The sequence below is a fragment of the Cydia splendana genome, chromosome 7 (genome assembly GCF_910591565.1).
Source record: "Cydia splendana chromosome 7, ilCydSple1.2, whole genome shotgun sequence".
Classification (NCBI taxonomy): domain Eukaryota; kingdom Metazoa; phylum Arthropoda; class Insecta; order Lepidoptera; family Tortricidae; genus Cydia; species Cydia splendana.
In genome coordinates, this window is record NC_085966.1 from 22,932,175 (window position 1) to 22,949,806 (window position 17,632).

The window sequence follows — 17,632 nt, forward strand, 5'->3', positions numbered from 1 at the left end:
TGCCCATCCAGGGCGAAAACCAGCCAGGAAATGATCTCAAACCATTCTGTCCCTGGGATGACACAATCAAAATAACAGTAACTAATGAAATTCATGGAATAATTTTATATGCAAGTATAACCCAAAGAAATAAATCATATTCAATTATTTGAATATATTTCAACCTATTTTGTATTTATAAATTAAGTTTTTTATTTAAATATTTATTAATATCATTCCATAAATTTAGGATTTAATTTGAAGTAGCAACACCATCAGCTTCAATTTGTTTCCTATTGGCTGAATGCCCGTCATGTATATTGTTGCTACATCAAAGACTTCCTTGCCATAGAACAAAACTACACTATAATCGAGACAATCCTAAAAACGTTAAACTGAACTAACCATACAAAGTGCCGTGTCACAACAAATAACTATAATTGTTCTACATCCAGAGCCGTATATCTTTCGTTCTGCGTAAGGGTTCTACTCTTTTTATGCAATCAAAACACCACTACGATGGGGAAATTTTTTGATTTGTTACATTTCAGAATGCGTTACAACTAACGTAAGTCAAAGCACTCTTAGAGGAGAACAATAATAAGACACCCAAAGGATGACCGCTCGCTATCTCGATGGTGTTTCTGAGGAAAAACAAAATCCAAGTTGGAACCAGCAAAATAATATTATAAGTCCAGACGTTTATCAAGATTGGAATGAATGGGGAGGGAAAAATACTGCTCTTAAGAAATTGTTTATTTTGCGGAATAACTTTTACTCACATTAAATAATAATCTGATCCTGCTTTCGGTGGTAAAATGAAAAAGAGTTATTTATATAAAGGCTTGGGAATGATAATTTTCATAATATGTTTGAGTTAGTTCGTATTAATGTAAATCAATATACATTTTGAGTGTAAACATGTACACATAAAATGAAATTGCCATTGCATAAAAAAGTAATGTTGCAGGTTGAAACCACATGGAGTAATTAATACCAAATGTACACAGCATGGTATAATAATATACTCCGCCTGGTATTCCATTCCCGTCTTTTCTAGGTCACCTAACTGACACAAGCCTACGTCATCATGCGACAGCGCTATATGATAATATGCGATAGCGCTATATATAGCGGCCATGTTATTGTGACGTAGGCCTGTGTCACTCTGGGACCATGTTTTATTAGACTATGGTACAGAGTACAAAACATATATGTACTAGAAGTAGCTACAAAGCTTATGTATATATGGCTAAGTTGCTACTAAGTTTACGTCTAAGTATGTACTTATTTGTTTGTCATAGAATGAATTAAATAAACTAAATATTGCCCGTAACTTGACAAATCTTCTTCCTCGCGTTATCCCGGCATTTTGGCACGGCTCATGGGAGCCTGGGGTCCGATTGACAACTAATCCCATGATTTGACGTAGGCACTAGTTTTTACGAAAGCGACTGCCATCTAACCTTCCAACCCAGAGGGGAAACTAGGCCTTATTGGGAATTAGTCCGGTTTCCTCACGATGTTTTCTTTCACCGAAAAGCGACTGGCAAATATCAAATGATATTTCGTACATAAGTTCCGAAAAACTCATTGGTACGAGCCGGGGTTTGAACCCGCGACCTCCGGATAACTTGACAAATATTAACTTATTAAGTTTATGGTTACTGAGTGGACCCACGGAACATCATAATTATGCAGATAGACCGAGAAGGAGATTGAGACGCTTTCTACTCAAAACCGTGGGAAAATACAGACAACAGGGTAGAGTGGAGGAGACGGGTGAAAGAAAAAAATGACAATAAAGGTGGCAGCAGGGTGTCATTTATTGGGCAATAGTAGGCAAACTAAAATGAGTTGCCTTATGTTTTGTGCCTTTCTAATAATAAACGGGCGTAACATAATTTCCTATTCCCCAGCAGATTTATTTAAATAGGTACCTACGAAATAAAAAAGGATCCTCATACAATTATGAGAACTGATAAATTATTTTTATGTGACAACCCTAATCGTTTGCTCGCCAGCTGAAGTAGGTCACTGGTGTAGGAACATTAAACTGTACCCATACATTTTAGAAGTATTTTTAAAAATTGTTTGCGAGTTGTTGGTAACCGGAAATTGCGTGTGTTACTGCCACTTGAAAGTTTGCATGAAATGTTTGTATTCGGCGTTGAATGTTTCGTTTGAGTTCAAAAGGGAATATGAAAACAAAAAAATCGAAAATATAAAAACAAAATACCTACTTACGTACTTACTGAACGTATTTATTAAATAGGTAGGTACAGTTAGCATCGAAAGTCAGACTACACATCAAAAGTAGCTTCCATTCTCAAGTAACTTAAAAAAGGGAGCGCAATCTGTAAGTAAAAATACATAATATTATGTATCTATTTGGAAGAGTACAAGATACTTTTCGCGTGCTATTTCATCCGCATCAACACTATTTCATCGGTAATTATTATTAATGCTGACTGTACCAATTGTTACATTTTGTATTCTCTATACGTAGTAAGTATGTAGCTATAGCTATCACGAAACTCAATGCGGTTGCTCGCTACATTGTTCTGCAGAAACTCGAATGCCTAGGTACTTGACTTGTTACCGGGTAAAATGATGAGGAAGTTTCAATGGCATTTAACAGCCGTATTCGAACAATGAGATACGTCAAATACTAGATATTGAAACGATATGGATTGGATATGTCAGTGCCAAACAAGTGTCAAAAATGTCGATTTTTTATATGATAGGTACTTCCATCCATATCATATCTTGTTATTATTAAGAATGATGGTTAAAAATACAGCAGGTTTATGATTTTAGCGCTCCACTACACCAGAATGTATGCAAAGGAAAAAACCAACGTTGCTGACGTATGCTCGGTATTCATTGCTATAAAATAAATATAAAATCTACAAACTGCGTTCTAAAAAATATAATTGTTATTCATGTCGTGTAGTGTAGTGTTGATTCTACACTTTATTTTCATAGTATATGGGCTGAATATAAAAGGTTTTTTCACCGTATACGAAGTAAAATCTTTTTTGAATCTGACTAAGGGCCACTTGCACCATTCACTAACCCCAGGGTTAACCGGTTAAAACCTGAAGTTACCATGGTTTCCAGTTCAATTCGACACTGGGTTAACGGTTTTACTGGTTAACACCGGGTTAGTGGTATGGTGCAAGTGGCGCTAAACCAACTTCTTAACTAGGTGGCGTGGCTCCGCGTAGACACGCAAACCATCCTCACCATCGCCGGGCACGTGATCACGAAGAACCACCGTATCAGCGTCGGGCACGGCGACGGGACCTGGACCCTGGGTCTCAAGGACGTGGGGCCGGGCGACGGCGGCAGATACATGTGCCAAGTCAACACGGAGCCCATGATGAGTCAGACGCATCGGCTGCAGGTTGTCGGTTGGTTTTGTTTTTTTACTTTTCTTTAGATTTAAAATTAGATATAGTTTTCCTATGGGTTGGCACATTGGGTAGGTTCAGTTCTCATAAAATTTTCTGTTACTGAAGATTTTAAGCGATACAAAAGTGCCGAAATTTTCTTAAATATTTCTTTTTTATTAGTACAGATTAATAAGTTATGAGTCAGTTAAAAACGCTGATAGTTTAGTTCCATTTGTATGGCAGTGCCTAGATTATATCGCGTGTCTGATCGTGTCTAAAATGACGTCGTCATAAATTGCGAAGGAGGTTATTTGCACGCGCCCGAAATATTAGGTGTCACGGGAGTCAATCAAGAAAATAATGGGCTTCAGAAAACTGGGCCAAAATTGATGGTGTCGAACAATAGCACGGAGACAAGTGGAGGAAGGAAACGTCAGAAGCTTTTTTTTACAATGACTCGATTGAAAACCTTTGTGTTGTGTTGACATTGCTTTGTTTTGTGAGTTATGGTTTGCTATTTAAATATTCGGCACAATGGATATTGGCGTATTTTTTTGAGGATTTACCACTGTAATATGTGATTCTTTTGGCGTTTGTTCTGTATCACTTGCGTACCTACTTGAATACATTTTTATAAACATTTAGATATATCTCATTGTCTGTTGGAAGAACAGGATTTCTATCAAATAACTGAAAATGGTGACTAAGTTTTCAACTAATTGTTTAAAAGTATCACAACGAACGCTTTTCATATACTATATTTAATGTCCCATGACACCCAATGCCTAACGACCTGATTTTTTAATAAACGTCAAAAATTTGATCTCGATACGATAATATGGATCGGATTTGTCAGTATCAAAACAGGCGTTTCTTCAAAGAAAATCGTAATTTTTGACACTGAAAGATCCGATTCATATCGATTCGAATCAGGTCATTAGTTATACCTACTTTACAGTAGCGGCGCGTGAGAATTTTTGCTAGGTAACCCGTAGCAAAAAAAAACACCTACCTAACCTAACATTAGGTACTTACTTCTTCTGCGCTAGATGTGACCTTGGACGCGAACCGTTGCAGTTAGTGTAGCCCCTAGTAGTATATAATATAACCTTTGCCGTACTTGTCATCACTAATTAATCTCAAAAGATAGCGTGGTAAACGTGTTGACTCATTTAGCAAACAATTTACAACACAACAATCAAAAAATGGGCTACGTAAAAATACCTATTCTTAAAAAACACGAACTGACTTTAAATACACCTGCACTGCCAACAATACACAACACTTACTTACACGCAAAATACTAGCAAAACTAAATTTCACTGGTTAAGTAAGTTTTAAATATCAATTTATGCACAAAAGTAACTAAATCACATATAATTTTCCAATATCAAGTGTTTGTAAAACACCGGGAATGGCGTATGAATGTTGCCATGATATTCTTTTTCATCCACCAATTAAAAAAGCTAGATCTAGAAATAGGACTTTATTTGAAGAAACCTCCGTTAATAAATAACTCAATTTGAAACTACATAAGATTCTTGGGCTCAGTAATAAAAGTTATCTGTATTTTCAAGGTTTCCACAAAATATGATATTAATAGCAGCGAAATACGATAACATTTTGCACATTAACATTCAATTAATGTTATATATGGCAACATTAAAGAATTGTGGAAAACATTACACACTCCAATTTTAACCTTATTGCCTTGAATTATGGGTTATATTTTCAAATGAAGCAATTTCCACAAAATTGTGGAAAATTACACACTCCAATATAAATCTTATTGACTTGAATTAAGGTTTTTATTTAAAATGAAGCAAGAAAAAATTGTGGAAAACACTACACACTCCAATATAAACCTTATTACCTTACGTTTAAGGTTTCTATTCAAATAAATAACTCGACGCAGGACCGAGTTATTTTTGAGCTCTTATACGCGGATTACCATAGCGGAGTTTATGCGTGTGTGCGTGAATTTTCGTATCTGTGGTGGTGGTTCATCAATGAATAGTGAAGTTTAGACTCGAGAAGCTACACTTCGCGCGCCCGCTATGATTGGTTGAAAAATCTATTACTAATTTTTAGTACTACGTAGTGTTTTCGTTATGGATAATAAGTTTAGCAAGATATGTTAGGCAAGCCGGTGGGAATCGGGTTGTATGGAGTCGCCGCCACTGCTACCTTATTAAAACTTAATTTAAAAACTTGGCATTCTAGCAATCGTAATTGATACTTACTGCCCGATTCGAACTTTAAGATACGTCAAATATTACGGCTAGATACGATATGGATTAGATATGTCAGTGTCAAAAGTAACGTTTCTTCAAACAAAAACGTCACTTTTGACACTGACATAATTATCTAATCCATATCGTATCTAGCCGTAATATTTGACATAATATCTTAAAGTTTGACTCGAGCCGTTAGTGGATTGCTCTTTCAATACCTTTTAATTACCCAATTTATAACCTAAGTAAAGTCAAAGAATTTAATTTCCGTACATTTGGTACCTTATTACAGTGACAATCAATATAAGTCGAAATGGTACGGATATTAAATTCCTTAATGATTCGGTTTAGTTATGTTCTAATGTATGGGGAAGAAAATAAAATTATACCATGGCTAGATGAAATTCGACAAAATTTAGCCGTTAAAAAAGCTGATTTTCCGTAGACGATTTCTGTTAGTACATACTATTACTATGTTATAGTGAACTTCAATAAGTAAATACATGAATATGGTGAGTCTTACCAAAAAGTTGCAAACTTATAACCTTTTTTGTTTAAAATTTATTAAGGATTATTTCTTACCTTGACACTTTTTTCCTAACGCTAATACTTTTCTCAAAAATTAAAAAAACCGTCAACCGGGACATATTTCATGCTAAAAGGGGGGGTTGCGTCAGGGAGAGGGGGTGGGACGCTAGTGTGCGTAAAGCACCATACCCAAAGGTATCGTACTACATTCATTAAATGCTGGCTATAATTATTTTTTCAAAAAACACAATTTGACCGAATCTTAACTAGGCTTGAAAGTTGAAATTGTACCTTTGTGATACTGACGAGTATTATTTCTTAGTTCCACCAGACATCGATGATGAAGCCAGCAGCGGCGAGATCCTAATGAAGGAAGGCGAAGACGCCACGCTGAGGTGTATGGCCTCGGGGACCCCGCCCCCGACTATAGTCTGGAGGAGAGAAGACTCTAGGCATTTTAGGATTAACAATTCTACATTAGGTAAGTGTTGTATTGATGTCAACTAATTCTAAAAATATGGCACTGGACTACTGATGCAATCTTTATCCAAACTGTGTAGTATTGTAGTATGGCGTATGGCACTGCTCTCGACTGCACTGCTACCGTAAATGTAAAAAATCCGGGCAAGAACTGCCAGTGCAGAAAACATCATATTTAATAAAAAATTACTTATGAAATAATTATCTTTTTGACGTTTTCTGCAGCAATGCAGTCTAAATTCGAACAGTAGGTAAGTACCTTAAAGTCAGCAGTAGAAATAAACGGACAAAGTCAAAATGATCTGAACACGATTCTGTTATTAAGATAAGATCGTGTGTGCTTTTTAAAAAACGCCTGGCGCGCTAAGCATCTGTTACTGATTTTATGACAAAGATTGCCGTAATAATTAGCTTTTGATTTTGAGTTATCAAAGCAATATCAGCAACCTTTAAGTACTTTACCGTAAGTTTCCAACATACCAACTACCATGTCATGTTATGTACAGGCGCCATCGCCATCATATATTTAGGAGCGGCCAAGGTGCTCACAAATATCTGAATACGCCTCTATGGGCCCGATTCGGATTTTGAACATCTATTAGACATCTTTTAGACATCGCCAAGACACGATAACGATATGTTTAAGATCTAACCTGTCAAATTTGACATTTGCGCGATTCTGGAGATACTGTTGAACGATTTCCACAGGATATGACTAAGAGATCCAATTCACATTTTTAGATATCTTACTCTATCTAACGTAAAAGTGACATTGGTTGCCCGAATTGCGCTGCAAAAGAGAACTAGTTGATATCTAAACTATAACGTATCAAGAATGGATCTAGTACGTGTCGCCTCTTGTGAATATCTTGAAGTTCGAATACGGCAGTATGTATTTATGGGCACCTCGGCCGCTCCGATATATAATTATGATGGCGAATATATTATTAGTTTGATCAGGACAGGAGACATCACGTTACAAAGGAAGATAAACAGATGTCCCTAAATCGTGCCACTGTATGCAGCAAGCGGCTTAAATTGGCCAAAGACAATATTCAATCTGATATAGAGCCACAGAACCTCATAAAAAGTGATATTTATCACCCAGCTTCGAGAATTAAGTCACGGACGTACCATTTCGTTCAGGCGCTGCACATACGTTACGCCCAAAAACTGTCACAACTCAGCAGCACAGAACTTTGTCGTATTCCAGCGTTGCATGACATGTGCAAAGTTCGCAACTCAAGCTGCCGCTTAACTGTTTGGGAACTATACGTTTGTGTAAAGATATGCGGTTTGTCTTTGAATACGACCTAGATTAATAATATTATGCAAAGATAATTTTGGTAGTTCTAGGTCTATCTGTTAAAATAATTTAGAAAGCAGATTAATAATTAATAATTAAGAGAATAAAATGGATGGTAGCTAAGGATGTGTATTGTGTAAGAGTGTAGGTATATACTTTAGTAAACTTTATTATGAGCATGTCGTGCCGTGGACAATAAACATTAAGCTTTAACTTAACGGGTAGCTGCAATGTCTTTGTCTACCCCGAACATTTTTATAAACTAATTTCGGGTAGTTCAGTGTTGTTTTATTTATATCTCCGTTGACATTTGCTGGGACGTCAGTCTTTCCGTGACCACAGCTGGTGCAACTCAGCTGAAACGTCGGAATTTAAGGTATTAATGAAAATATATAGCGGTAGACCCGTTTGTGTAATTAAATATATGTGTACAAAACGCGAGACTTTAAAGTATTATATGAATGGTATGATGATGATTGATAAAATGACCATAGCAATATTGTCCTTTCTCGGGCCTCAAAATTTCTCCATGTTTTTATAAGTACATAGTAATATTGACAACAAGAGCCAACCTGAATTTAAGTTTTCTGACCTGTAAACCCTGAAATTTTAATATTCAATTACCCATTTTAAATTCTTTGAGGTGTGGATATTAAAAAACTTTCTAGAAAAGAACCCACAGTTTCAGCAATTTAAATAATAAAGGTAAAGTTTTTTCAGGATTTTCCTATCTTAAGTCTGTTATTAGAATCTAGTACGTGATAAATATGCAGACAAAAGAAATTAAGCCTTTCCATTCCTGAAATATGGCAGTATTACTAGTCGTTGGAAATTTTCTAGGCCTTAAATGTACTTATCTTGATTTTGTAATCCATAATTCTATTTCTTTTTACCTGCCTTAAGTGACGTAACGTATCTGAAATTCATGGCAATTTCTTAAAGTGAATTTTCTATGCCTCATCATTTTGTGACATTGATAGTTTATTAAATATTTAAATACAGTGAAACCTGGTTAAGTGGGACCTGGATAAGTGAGAAACCTCTATAGCTGGGACTCATGGTGCGGTCCCGACACTTTAGCACTGAATTACCTCTATTAGTGAGATAAAACGAACCTCTATAACTGGGATTAGTTGTTGTGATTTTATAGTCACATTTACCTCTATAATTGAGACAGAGAGTGTATTTTACCTCTTTTACTGAGACTATATTTATAAGATTACATTTTCCTAATTGATTTTTAAGAATTTTATAGTAGTTAGGGAGGCGAGGTAGCTAAATGGCGTAATTCAACGGCGCCGTCGAGACCTATCAAAATCGAAAGATAAAATAATTTCGAAAAGAAAAGCTCGTATGGCAAAAACCATTTTAGCGGTGGGTTTGGCGAGTACGGTTTTTCAAAAATGTAAAAAAAAAACAGTTACTTGGGCATTCTCGAGCGCGTCAGATATTCATACTACGTATGCCCCGAGTGCCTCTGATAACAACGGTATACTAATCTGCCGGTTTGCGTGGTGGGGGTAGGCATATAAAGTAGTCAAAAATGCAAAAAAAAAAAATTTACTCGAGCGCGTCAGATTTTCGGAAGGGGTGTTAAGTAGGCCCCAAGGAAGCTTCCTTTAAAAAAACTGACGATTTCGGCGTGACGATAAGTTACGATGAATTTTTGAAAATGCAAAAAAAGAAAGTTTTTTTGAAATACTCGAGCGCGTCAGATTTTCATAGGGGAGGTTTATCTCGGTATGCTGAAAGCATATTTTTTTAATCTGACAAAAATGTTGGTGGGTTCTCTTAATCTGACCGAAAAGGGTTTTTTGGTTGAGTTTTTATGATGCTTCAAGTCAAAAAGTTTTAACTTTGGACAAAAATGTAAAGAGACCTTTTTTATGTAAAATAAAATTACCTTATCGTTCGCGACTTATATGCCGCAACGCGTTCTTAGGAAGACGAAATGGCTCCTCCACACTTCCGGTCATGCGGAAACCGGCAGATTTTGTATTTTTAGTAAGTTTTAGATTATATTCTTCAAAATAAAAAATAAAAAAATCGCGCTCGAGAATGCCGGATTAACGTTTTTTTTTTACAAGTTCGCGACCCTATAACTCGGCGGCGTCAAGGACTTATCGTCAGATTAGTTAAATTTAGTCTTTAAACACTAAAATCAACCCCCAATATCTTAATCTGAGGCGCTCGAGTATTTCAGACTATCCATTTTTTTTTACTAATCTGATCGTCTATCCTAGGCGCGCGTCACTACATATAGAGCTAAATACTTTACAAGGTTGTTCTATTAGGTCTAAGGTATCTCTCATATCTTAAACTGCCACGCTCGAGTATTGCCGAAAATTCCCCTATTCGCCTCCCTAACTATAGGAATTGACCTCTGTATCTGAGATAACGTCAATCTATGACCTCTCTAACTTGGACTTTATCGTTCAATTTCCGTCTTCTTACTAACTCTTGGTCTATCCACAAATTCTGCATTTGCTTAATTGTGTCTAAACGGCTTCAAGTTTAATTTAGTTACTTTATGTAGTTAAAACTATCGAAACGAAAGCTGAAATCTTGATAAGTAACACGAATAAACAAATATTCATTCAATAAATGTCTAAGACGCAATGAAGTCCGTATCAAATTTAATTGAAAAAATCTCTCCTTTGGAGAATCATTCTAAATAAATTCAAAGAAATATTTAAACAGACTTAAAAAATGTTTAGGGACAAGGATTATTTTACCTTATTTTTTTTTTAAGATAATTACAAAATACCTTATTAACCACCTCTATAACTGAAATATTCTCTATTATCACCTCTATTAATCTGACCCTCTGTAAATGAGACAGAAATTTATTTGTACCTGGCTAACTGAGAGCCTGGGTAAGTGGAATACCTCTTTAAGTGAGACAAATCTGCTCGTCCCTTGAAGTCTCACTTATCCAGGTTTCACTGTAATTGTAGTATTCTTTTTTTATGTATGAATAAACCTGTTTTATCTGCGTCATAATTATTAGTGTTTTTATCAAATGAGGGTAAGTCCTTACCCCCTTATTCATAAAACTTTACGGGCCTGATTTAGTTAAATTATGTTTTATCCCTTTCTTACAAATACATAAATCAAAATGACAGATAATGACAAACGATTATTAGCTAATTGAGGTTTGTAGCGCGTTTATGAATAAGGCGGTTAAAGTCGTGTTCTAATCACGTAGGTTCTTAGTTATATATTTTTGATTCACAAAACATACTATAAGTAGAATCGTAAAATGAATGTACCTCTGTAACCGTACCACGAGTTTACACTTGACGTTTACGTTAGCAACCACAGTTCATCTCGCTCGCACTGATATATTGGTGCGAGATAGAGGGAATGCGATCGAGTTCATGCAGTCGCTAACGTAAATGTCAAATGCCAACTCAATGTGTTTCTATTTCTATAGAATTAAACGACACGTGTAACGATTATGTTTATTGGAAGTATGTTACCTAACAATTTCCGCAGCCTACCAGGTCAGAGACCTTGGCGAGACTCACTCTACTTATTACAATGAATGTTACTCATTATAGCGCTCAATGTCCCATAATATACCAATAACTTATTCTTCAAAAGGAGCAACAGAACCCTTGTTGAGAAAAGCCCTTGTTGGGTAACTACTCGTATTGTCCCAATATTGAAATATTAATATTATGTAACTAACGGAAATGCTTAGCTAACTATATAGGGAAGGCCCTGTAACAAATACGGAAATAATACCGGTAGATAATTATGCCAATCTAATTGGTTTTCTATATTTCTCTTTTTTTATCAGTTCAATAATAAGAATTCATTTCAACCAAAAAGATATCAACTATTCAACAAATTACTTTAATGTGAAATATTTAATTACACAAACGGGTCTACCGCGATATAATTTCATTGTTTTTACCTTTAATTCCGACGTTTCAGCTGAGTTGCACCAGCTGTGGTTACGGAAAGACGCACGCGACGACGGCGGCGAGACGGGAAAACGCGAGCGTTTAAAGTGTTATACTTTAATGTGAAATCTAGATTTATGACTTTTACATCGTAAAAAGTCAATTTCCTCGTATTGGAGAATTCTAAATTTTACAATCACTACCTATAAATAAATGGCTTGTGGCTAGGACTACTTGAATAAAAAATGTTACTTATAAGTGTTACTAAAAGGCAGGTAAATAGTTCTAGTAGAAGCCTGTTAAAATGTTTGTTCCCGTAAACACAAGCGGCTATAACAACAACTAGTGGACAGTTTTTAACAGTTAAACATCACAGTTAAAGTTCTAAGAGCTACCAAACTTTGATGCGCTTAAACAGAAATTTCGTTCCAGTATCCAAATGGAACGGGGAGTGGCTGAACTTGACCGGCGCCGAGCGCGCGGCATCCGGCGCGTATCTCTGCATCGCTAGCAACGGAGTCCCGCCGTCTGTGAGCAAGAGAATCATCATTAAAATGATGTGTAAGTTTGTCAACTAAATACCTTTAGTTACTAAAGGTATAGTAAAGCAACCTTAACAATTGCAAACTCTGTAAACGTTTTTGGTTATTAGCGAATTTCGTTTTCAACTCATTGTGGACTCCTAAGAGCTCATACTTATATTTCCGCTCGCTCATAATAACGACAAACAGTAACCAGGCAAGGTAAAGGGTAAACATTAAGGAAATAAGCTAAGGCAGTAATGTAAAATTAAATAATGTTTTATATTTTTCTTACTACATTATAAAGAAAAAGCATGTTTTCCTTACAAAAAAACATTTAAGGGCTCTAATAAAATATGTTCGTTGTCAAGTCTGAAGTCCCACAGTTTCCTAAGTAGAACTTCATACCTTTTTTTTATGAGCCTATAAGGTGTCCCACTGCTGGGCAAAGGCCTCCCCCCTAGACTTCCAATCCTCCCAATTAAGTGCAGCATCTGTCCAGTTGCTGAGAAATGTGTCCAGGTCGTCTCGCCATCTCCTCTTAGGCCGACCTTCCCGGCGTTTACATTGTGTCACCCACTCCGTGGCTAGTTTAGCCCACCTCTGTGGGTGCATACGTCATACATGGCCTGCCCAGTCCCACTTTAGCCTGGCGGTTTTTACCCCAACGTCGACGATGCCTGTTTTGGTGCGCAACGTAGTGTTTCGGATCCGGTCAATCCTTTTCACCCCAAGCATGTTGCGCTCCATAGCTCTTTGGCAAACCTTCAGTTTGGTCTTTTGTAACTCGGTAAGAGACCACGTTTGAGCACCGTAAGTGAGGATTGGCAATATACACATGTCGACGAGTCTACGCTTAAGAGCTAATGGAAGGTCTCCCTTCAGTAGCTCCTTAAGAGACCAATAGCTCTTCCAAGCGTTTTGGATCTGTCTTTCGACCTCTTTGTCCTGTCTTTGGTTGAAAGCGACTATTTGCCCTAAGTACGTATACTCGTCGACATAGTGTAGGATCTGCCCGTCTACCTCAATGTCACGTTTGGTGCTGTTGGTCATAAGCTGAGTCTTAGACCGGTTTATTTTTAAGCCAACTTGAAGGCTTGCCGAGCTAAGATCTTGTAGCATCTTTTCAAGGTCCGCAGCTGAATAGGCCAAGAGAACGATGTCGTCAGCAAAGCGAAGATTTGTTAATCTTCTCCCACCAATACCCTTGGATTCCCATGACGCCGCCAGGCCTTGAAATATCTGCTGAATGGTGCTGGTGAAAAATTTGGGAGATAGCGGGTCTCCCTGTTTGACCCCCTTTTCTATTTTGAACAACTAACCGGATGCCTGCAATTTTATGTTCGCGGTACTACTTCTATATATGGCCTTGATTAGGTCGATATATGTTGGCTCTATATTTTGGTCTTGGAGTGCGGAAAATATGGAGGAATGTGTCAAACTGTCGAATGCTTTTTCATAATCTACAAAACCTATGTAAAGCTGCATGTTAAATTCGTTATGTTTTTACAAGCTTTTATTTAGTTTCACCTGACCGTTGTCTGTCGGTCTGTAATCAAATCTTGCAAGTTAAATTTAATCCACTTCCCGGTTTCCGATTGAGCTAAAATTTTGCATGCATGTATAAATCAGATGACAATGCAATATTATGGTACCATCGAGCTGATCTGATGATGGAGACAGGAGGTGGCCATAGGAACTCTGTGATGAAACAGCGCAACCTAATTGTGTTAGGGGTTTTTAGAATTGTCTCGATGAGTATTAGTTGTCTGTCGTAAGAAAAGTACAGTCAGCGATAAAAGCTTGTACCAAAACAGAAATTTTTGCCAAAAGCTTTTTCTATTATTTGGTTGATTGTTTGGAGGTGATCGGTGGTTGAAAAGCTGGGCCTGAATCCTGCTTGCTCCGGAGGTTGGTGTTTATCTAATTGACCCGCAATGCGACACTCTATAAGTTTAATAAAGACTTTGTATATATGGGACACTAGGCTAATGGGACGATAATTTCCAATATTTTTCTTGTCTCCTTTTTTATAAAGCAGAATTATATTCGAGTGTGGCATGTCTTTTGGAATTTTAACATTCAAAAACAACAGATGTCATGTTTGTGCATGTCACGAATAAATGTTTCTTATTTCTTATAGAAATTACTATACAAAACATGATGTTAAGTATATTCCTATCTCACGCTGTTTTTGTTACATCATCCTACTTTATCTTGCCATTTAATGTCAGATAACTTAATTACCCACTCTCTCTTAACGAAATTGAGCTCAAGTTCAATAATTTAATAATTTGAAACGCGGAAGTAAAGTTACATGAAATTTATAACTCCTGAGTTTGTAATTTACGACTAAGATTTAATAAGACTTGATGTTTACATTTTCACGATACACCATCGTCTATATTTACTCTTTACAGGGAGCTGACGCAAAATTATAGATGTTTATATTTAATTTTTACACGTTTAATCAACGAAAATAAATCACATGGAAAATAGACTAGGTACCTATATTTGCAAGAACAGACTAACCAGAACATTAAAGTTTAACCTTGGCTTGATAGACAAAAATCACGATAATATATTACATAATTATATGTTATTTTAAACTTTTTCAGTTGTATATCGTTACCCTGCATACCATAGAAGTACAATTGTATAAAAATATATAGTAATATAGTCGACCAATCTGACTAGCAAAATTTTAAACAGAGTATGTTTTCAGTGTAACTGAGATGCTGGTCACCATATCATATCATGCGGTGGCCATATCTCCCGTCGCAAGTGTTCTATACGGCGCAATATATGTTTCTGACAACGCATAAGCTTTATTTCAAAGATATAAGGTCCACTTTTAGTTAAGATTGTTGCTTAGTACTTGTTGCTTTACTGCCATAATTAGTCCGGTCATCATCTCTACAGTAGCGTAAAATGGCTGAGCGATCTTAATGGACATTAAAAAGATTACTAGTTACACCGTAGCGAGCGTGGTTTGAGTAGATGGCGGGCAGCTGGATAGCGAGCTGTTTAAGTTCCAGTTTAATTAGGAAATAAAACTTTACTGTACAAATTCATTAGGCTCATTAGTTGTTTACTGAATAGCCCGTTTAAGTTAAATCTGCACAGACTCAGTGATACTTCGTCGTTGCAAGAAGTAAGCGGTATTTCCACGAGAACTACATATTAGCCTACTCCGAAACTTTTTTATTAGAATCAAGTAAGTAATTGGCGTCGTCTAGAAATAAGAATGGAAAGATGATGATACTTTTTTTCAGGACCCATTTAGGCTCGTCACGGTTGAACACCGCCGGTAGGCCGGCCTCAAGTAGCCAAAATGTCTCTCTGAATTCATATTCTGAATCAAATTCTCAATTCAGAAAGCTTTGCCTCACACATGTGTTAAACATTCCGAGTCCCACAAATAATGTCAACTGGCAAATTCATAAACTGATTCCGGCGTGTGTATGTCATAAAATATGGAAAGAGGTGCGTCAGAAATATATAATCGTATAATTTTCATATTCTGAATTCAGAACGCTCGTCAGTAGGTACTGGCGAGTAGGTACTCTTCATCATTCTTACACATTAATTTGAGAAATAATGTCATAATCTAAAAAAGTCAGAAGGTGTATGGAACACAACGACATTATATGGAATTCCGGGTTTTCTGAATTCAGAGAGCCGTTCGACTGTGTGAGGCCGGGGCCGGCCTTGAGTCCACGGATTTAGGGCTCGGATGATTTTAATGAGCGGGTTTAATGTAATGACTGTAAAGTAAGAATCGGGATGGAAAGAAAATGGAATGAAGCTTATAATAGGAGTCAGTTTTATGTTGTCCTGATAAACACAATATTTATTTTGACTTTGAAAATGAGACAATATTTTAAAATAAAAAAGCAAGTAAACTTGATTCGAATGATTAGCTTTCTTGTGTAATAATGTTCATTGCCTCAATACACTTAGTCATGTGGGTTGAATGTATGTAAATAAGTACGTACGAGTATTATGTAGATGAGTCAAAAACAATACTGTGTTCGCATCTTTCCTGTAGACATACACAAGAGTTAAGGACTATTAAGTTTAATTTTCTTATTTAACCCTTATCCACGTGAAAAGGTCCTCTTTTTATTTAGAGAACTATGATAAAATTATTACTTACATGCCCACAAGCTGTTAACTATTGCCCACAGGAGAGAAAACTAGCGTGTTCGCGCGAACAGTACATTTTTCTCTCCTGTGGGCAATAGTTAACAGCTTGTGGGCATGTAAGTAATGATTTTATCACAGTTCTCTGAATAAAAGGAGGACCTTTTCACGTGCATAAGGGTTAAATAAGAAAATTAACCTTTATAGCCCCTAACTCTTGTGTATGTCTACAGGAAAGACGCGAACACAGTTTTGTTTTTGACCCAGATACCTAAATATACTTAACCAACTCATAATTTGTATTTTATATGATAGTTGAGTTTTGTCCACTACTACCTTGTTCTGTTTTGCATCTAAATGTAGCAAATACACATAACATTATTGGTAATAAAAGCCATTTTTAATCTCCAACCAAACTCATAAGCCTGTTTTGTTACAGTCGCTCCTTCGATCTGGGCAGGACGAGTCGCCATCCGCGCGCCTGCAGGCAGCGCCGTAACCCTCACTTGCACTGCAGAGGCGTTCCCTGTACCACTAGTCTATTGGACGCTGAACGACCAGAAACTCACTAACAGTAAGTTTTAAATGTACCTACTGTTACATAGCTACAGCCTTGGTAGGGTGTGTTAACATCCGCGCGCCTGCGCCGTAACCATCTTGTACTAGCTAATAGTAAGTTAAATTCCGATTGCAACTGCATTGCCGCGCAAAGCCTCTCAACTCAAAGCCTAAAGGTATATTCATTACGAAACAAAACTTCAAGATTGCAGTGTAAAAAAATGTAGTAGGTACCTAGGTTGTTATTATTTCTAAAGAAACTTACAACAAAGGCACTTTTAAATGGCTGCAACTAAGTAACTAGTTACTTATTGTTTGACATTTAACTAAATATTAACGAAATAACAGCATCGCTAGGATAATACTCTTACTAAAATTATAACAATAGAAGAATTCTGAGCTTTCTTATTGTTAACTAAAGATTACAAAGTTGAACTGAAACTAAAACAAGCACTAGCTACTTATCCTTATGACGATAAGCGGCTTATCACTGAACCTAGAGAACTTTACTCACGAGACGAAAAATCCTGAAAATGGTTTTAACTTCAGAGAAAAAGCCCGATTCGAACTT

At 36.6% G+C, this 17,632-nt stretch overlaps 1 protein-coding gene and 1 long non-coding RNA gene across 2 annotated transcripts in view; both read left to right on the forward strand.

Annotated features, from left to right (window-relative positions):
• Window positions 1–17,632, forward strand: part of LOC134792275 (lachesin-like) — a 90,622-nt gene that overhangs the window by 60,714 nt on the left and 12,276 nt on the right. Inside the window, exons 3-6 of the mRNA XM_063763545.1 lie at window positions 3,191–3,395; window positions 6,462–6,620; window positions 12,269–12,397; window positions 16,943–17,077. Coding sequence (XP_063619615.1) covers window positions 3,191–3,395; window positions 6,462–6,620; window positions 12,269–12,397; window positions 16,943–17,077 — 628 coding nt within the window. The remainder of the gene's footprint in view (window positions 1–3,190; window positions 3,396–6,461; window positions 6,621–12,268; window positions 12,398–16,942; window positions 17,078–17,632) is intronic.
• On the forward strand, window positions 12,773–14,426 carry LOC134792276 (uncharacterized). The gene is made up of 2 exons (XR_010144405.1): window positions 12,773–13,859; window positions 14,191–14,426. It is a non-coding gene; the product is annotated as an uncharacterized LOC134792276 (long non-coding RNA).